Consider the following 5,613-nt stretch of genomic DNA (forward strand, 5'->3'; position numbering starts at 1 on the left):
TGTTTTTGGTCTCTCAAGTTCAAGTGAAATTTAGAATTAGTCAATCTTCGAAACTTTTAACCAATTTTGTCCTTCATTGTTAGAAATGCGTGAATGTAGTCCTTTTAACCAAATTTCGTTAAGCTTATATTATGTTTAAAGTGCATTTCATGATAGTATTTGAATTGTTTACAACGTTTGACATATTTTCTCTTCAATGTTAACTCAAATATTATCATAAAACGCTTTTGAAATGTCAAATAAACTTAATAAAATTTGATTAAAATGACTAAATTCGTACATTTCTAAATATGAAGGATTAAATTGGTCAAAAGTTTTGAAAATAGACTAATTCCAAATTCCATTAAAAATTGAAGGACAAAAACATATTTAACCCATTTTTTTTTTGATAAATTTGGATATTAATTATTATTGTAACGATGAAGATCATATTTTTATACTATTATTAATTACTCTCAAATCAGCACAATAGAAAAAAGGTGGATCAAATAATCTTATTATTCCTCTTTTCTTTTGCTATTAAATACCACGAAGTAAACTCATGTTTTACCTTAAATCATGTTTAGGTATTCCCTTTTGCACATTAAATCCGTGCAGGTGAACACAAGATACATCTTCACATCTATGACAGCCTTAATGATTTATCATACATAACATATTTTATGAACTACATACAAGTTCATTTAATTCATCTTTGATTACAAAAATCCATAGTACCATCTGGATTGGATTTTTTTTTTAATTATATTCTGATTAAACAATTATATGAACGAAATTTGCATAAGAAAAAAACTCTCAAATAATCATTCCTAAAAAATTAAAAAATAATGTAGGATGAAAGTTTGAAGATTTCAAGACTGTGAATATATATATATATATATATATATATATATATATATATATATATATATATATATATATATATTTTATGATTTGATTCAAAATAAAACAGTATTACAGGGAATCCATGACCATTGAGACTAGTAGAAGATGTCTCTCACACTGCCTTTCCTGTTGACCTTTCTCGCACTCTCTCAGGCTCAACCACTCTCCGATGACCCTCCGCCACCGTCATCAACCGTCTGCATCATCGGCGCCGGCATCGGTGGCTCCTCCGTCGCCCATTTCCTCCGTAAATACTCCCCGGAGTCCACTCCAGCCACCGATATCCGAGTGTTCGAGCGCAACGGCGTCGTCGGGGGCCGCATAGCCACTGTGACGGTGGCGGGGGAGACCTTCGAAGCCGGAGCCTCCATTCTTCATCCTAAGAACCTGCACACAGTGGATTATGTGAAAATTCTGAACCTGAAGGCCAACGAACCTGATTCGGATTCCCTCTCTCTCGGCATTTGGAATGGGAAAAAGTTCGTTTTCAAAACTGTTACTCTCAGTACCAATGTTCCCCTCATCAATAAGCTTCTTGAACTCCCATTTGTCGATACTCTCTTATCGCTCTTTAATTCCGCTCGCATATTCCTTCGCTACGGCTTCTCGCTCTTCAAGATGCAAAACTTCGTTGAGGTATTTCAACTGTTTAACCGTTATACTTACTAGGTGATTGAGTAAATTACTCAGTTATTTAATTACGTACTAAATGAATCTTTGTCAAAGGAGAACTTGTTTAGAAGTATAGATACAGATTTTACACGTCAAATAATTCATTTTTAGTGCTTAATTTGCATACACAAGTGTACTCCTCATCAAATAAAAAACTGATTTGCTGAGGAATAATACAATCACACACACACGAGTACTCACTTGGCAACACAACCTGAACTAGTGAAGAAAGACTTGAATTTCATTTCTACAGTACACACTATTAAAAAATATTTTTACATAAATATCTAATAGGGATTTATTTTGTTGTATAAATTAAACTCTTTCTTAATTAACAAATTACCTGTATTTAAGTTAACCCCAAATATGTATTGTTTCCTGACGAAGCTTTATTTAATTTAGAGTGCTGTTGAGAGATTCTTAAATTACTATAAGGACACTAGTTCGAGACCCATTTTTGAGACTGTGGATGAGATGCTGCAGTGGGCTGGTCTATATAATCTTACTACAAGGACTTTGCATGATGAATTGGTGGATGCTGGGTTGTCTAACTTGTTGATCAACGAACTTGTCACTGTAAGAATTCCTTTGATCCTTTCAAATGTATATCTCAATCACTATTAATGTTTCGGTGATTCTGCTGAGTACATTGATGGCACTATTTTGGTTATGATTTGCTAGCAGCAGCCATTGTGGTAGACTGGTGGTGCTTTGTTGAAGGATTGCCATTGTTTAACTGTTAACAGAGTTACAAAACTGTTTTTTGTGTACATTTGACAGAAGACCTTTTTTTTGTTTGGTGGGGTAGGGTGGAGGGAGGAGAGGGTTATTAAAAACTACCTACTTAACAACGAACAATTTGGGGAGCCATGAACCCATGGTCAATACTTCAAAAAAACCTGACTAGTTTTTCAGGATTTCTGTGTTTCCAATTAATATTAATGGTTTTATGTGGAAGTCATTGTTACCAGAGAGCAAACGATTTCACACCTATATAATAGATCAATGTCTGAGATTTAAAGTAACTGATCAGAAGATGACTTCGTTTTATATATGCAGGTCATCACACGTATTAATTATGGCCAGAGTGTCTCCATGAGTGGGTTGGGAGGGGCAGTTTCTCTCGCAGGATCAGGCGGAGGATTATGGTCTGTCAAAGGAGGCAACTGGCAAATGGCCGCTGGACTGATTAATCGGTCAGATGTTGCACTACACCTGCTCGAAGAAATAAAATCTGTTGCTGACCTTGGAGAATTTTATGAACTCAACTCAACAAAAGGAAACAGTTATAAATGTGAAGTTGCTGTGGTTGCTACACCATTGGATGAGTTAGATATTCAGTTTATTCCCCCAATTTCGATTCCTGAGAGAAAATTGCAGCACACATATACAACTTTTGTCAGGGGCCTTCTGAACCCTGTGAGTATTTGAGACTTGAAGCATAAAATTACTGACATTAGTATTTTCAGTTTTGTATATCTTCTCCTTTTATGGTGGTTGGTGTTACTTCTGATGGATTTGCTTTCTTGTGCACTAGGCATATTTTGGTCTCAAGGCTGTGACAAAAATTCCTGATCTTGTGGGCACAGTAGAGGATCCTAGCCTTCCATTTTCATGCATTGCAGTTCTTAAGAAGCACAATGAAAAAGAATCCACTTATAAATTATTCTCTCGTCAACCAATGGAAGACACATTACTGGATAGCATCTTCAGGTAATAATATATGCTACTTGCTAATTAATTTTCCGTTCCTTGACACTGAAATTATACTACTGATTGTATACCAAAACCTTCTTTACAAACCTGTTCCTATTGGAAAAAAGATCTAGTCCATAATAATAACAACGTGGGTTCTAACAAATTATTGGAATTTAGCTTCTCTAAAATGAGCACCTCCTTTTATAGGATAAAGAAACTACTCTCAATCGTTTATAACAAAATCAATTTTCAATGTTACGTGGACATATATAACAAATGATCTGTGTTGAAATTGAAACATCAACTGCTGATTCTTTTTTTCAACTGATACTCACTTTAAAGAGCCAAACCCAATTTTTTAGTCCTAAGGTGCAAGTTGGACACATGGTTTTGAACCTGATGTTGACATTTACTTGTTGAGCTTTGCATTAACTGTTGAACTTTCTCTCAAGTGTCGTCCCGTTTCCCTCTCTCCTACGAAAACGAGAAAAAGAAAACTTGAACAAGGTTGTAATATTGTGTTGATTGGTATCACTGGCAGTGTGAGGAAGGAGACTATTCGGATAAACTGGGCTGCATATCCTCATTACCATGCCCCAGAAGTATTTGCACCATTTATATTGGACAAGAGGCATCTATATTACGTAAATGCATTTGAAAATGCAGCTAGCACCATGGAGACAAGTGCCGTGGCAGCCGAGAATATTGCCCGACTCATACTTTCAAGATATTTTGGCAAAGAAATTGTGAATTCGTCCAATTTGTCTGCAACTTCTCGAGGAGAGGGTACTCATTTAGATTTATGATACATTGATTTTAATTTGTAAGATATTGATAGTTTGGGTGATGTTGAAAGATTTTATGTAAATTACATACTAAAATTTGGATAATCATACAATGTGTATGTACTGGCCGACAAAAAATAAATAAAAAATACTCCCTACCAACAAAAGAGACTCATTTGCCTGTTTATTAAGAAAATGGAGGGAGAGGTCAAACTTAATACAATGTTTACACTTTGATACATACGGCATACACACAAAATACCCCATCCCCTTGTATTTTATTAATTGACGATGTGTGTTTAATGTTAAGATTCCAATTTCTAATGAGGATTCCGTCAACATAGGGTTGGTTTTGTACACATATCTAGTAGTGTGCAGTTCTTCTTTTCATTTGCAGTAATTATATTTATCTGCCAATAATTTCCTTTAAATCCTGATTTCTAAGAATGTTATAATTGCGTCTGATGCTTAAGACGTTCCTTGAAAAGCCAGACAATGTTTAGTTTTTATGCTTAAATTTCCACTTCAATGGAAACCTTGCATGTTGTTGGGAAATATGGTTAAAATTGCAATCATGGGAATGTTATGGAGTATGGAGTATTTGGTTTTTTTTTTTTTTTTTTTGTCTATTTTTACTGTTGAGTACAGAATACCAGTTTAGTTTTAATTTGTTTTTGTTTAAAAAGTTTTATACTGGAAATAATGAAAGTAAATGTTTATTTCTATATCTTTTATAAAAAAAATATAATGAAAACTATAGAAAGTAAAAATAAAGAACTTTTTTCCAATTTTTAGCAATCATGGTATGGGTATAAGGATTTAAATCTTGGATCAAATGGTTAAAAGACAAATCATTCTCACTTATAACACTTTTTTTCAATTAAAAACATTAATAAAATAAACATTTTAAAAATGTATTTTTAAACCACATAACTTGATGAGTTCATAAATTTCTTAGTTAAGGAGTATATACCAGTATTGATTCATTGAAAAGTGTGAAAATTCTAAGTACTTCATGAGGAATTAAGCTAGTTATCACCTCTAATACTCCAAATAACAACACAGTTACCCTTTTCTCCAATCAGGGAAGAAGAGACAATATTCTTATTGATGAATCGAAAATATGTTGATACATGTTGAAGAGAAAAGAAAAAACATTGAACTATATTATTATTCGATAGAAAAAGGACAAATGTGTTAAGGATTGTTCTCCTACTTGTGATGATGTTTGGAGGTAGGAGATATTGAGGGTCAGTTGAGCGCTTCCTTTACAATATGTGTTTGAACAACTTCAAGCTTAATGAAATCTATTTGCTACTTTTAGTTTAATTTTTATTTATTTACTTTGAAGATTTCTATTGTTTCCTTCCATATTTTGTAATTGGTGTTTGATTAAGAACGGTTTCTAATGAATTGTTGTAAAATAACTAGTTCAACATCTGATATCCAACTTACACTTCTCCCATGGAAGAAAAACGTAAGAACAAATTCTTAGCTTGAGACGCATTAAAGAACTAAGAGGATCTTTGAGTCTTCGTACACAAATGCTTAACGTATGTTTGTGGAAATAACT

General features: G+C 33.6%; 1 protein-coding gene across 1 annotated transcript; it reads left to right on the forward strand.

Moving 5' to 3' along the window:
- Positions 1–949: 949 nt before the first annotated feature.
- LOC114164811 (farnesylcysteine lyase) lies at positions 950–4,258 on the forward strand. The gene is made up of 5 exons (XM_028049580.1): positions 950–1,521; positions 1,960–2,133; positions 2,617–2,976; positions 3,095–3,270; positions 3,797–4,258. The coding sequence occupies exons 1-5, from the start codon at positions 991–993 to the stop codon at positions 4,059–4,061; spliced, it is 1,506 nt and encodes a 501-aa protein (XP_027905381.1). The 5' UTR covers positions 950–990; the 3' UTR covers positions 4,062–4,258.
- The last annotated feature ends 1,355 nt before the right edge of the window (positions 4,259–5,613 follow it).

This window comes from Vigna unguiculata, chromosome 9, assembly GCF_004118075.2.
Source record: "Vigna unguiculata cultivar IT97K-499-35 chromosome 9, ASM411807v1, whole genome shotgun sequence".
Lineage (NCBI taxonomy): Eukaryota > Viridiplantae > Streptophyta > Magnoliopsida > Fabales > Fabaceae > Vigna > Vigna unguiculata.

Coding starts and splice junctions, on each gene's coding strand:
- LOC114164811 (XM_028049580.1), top strand. CDS start 991: ATGTCTCTCACACTGCCTTTCCTGTTGACCTTTCTCGCACTCTCTCAG. Junction 2,134..2,616: donor TGATCAACGAACTTGTCACT/GTAAGAATTCCT, acceptor TTATATATGCAG/GTCATCACACGTATTAATTA. Junction 3,271..3,796: donor TTACTGGATAGCATCTTCAG/GTAATAATATAT, acceptor TATCACTGGCAG/TGTGAGGAAGGAGACTATTC.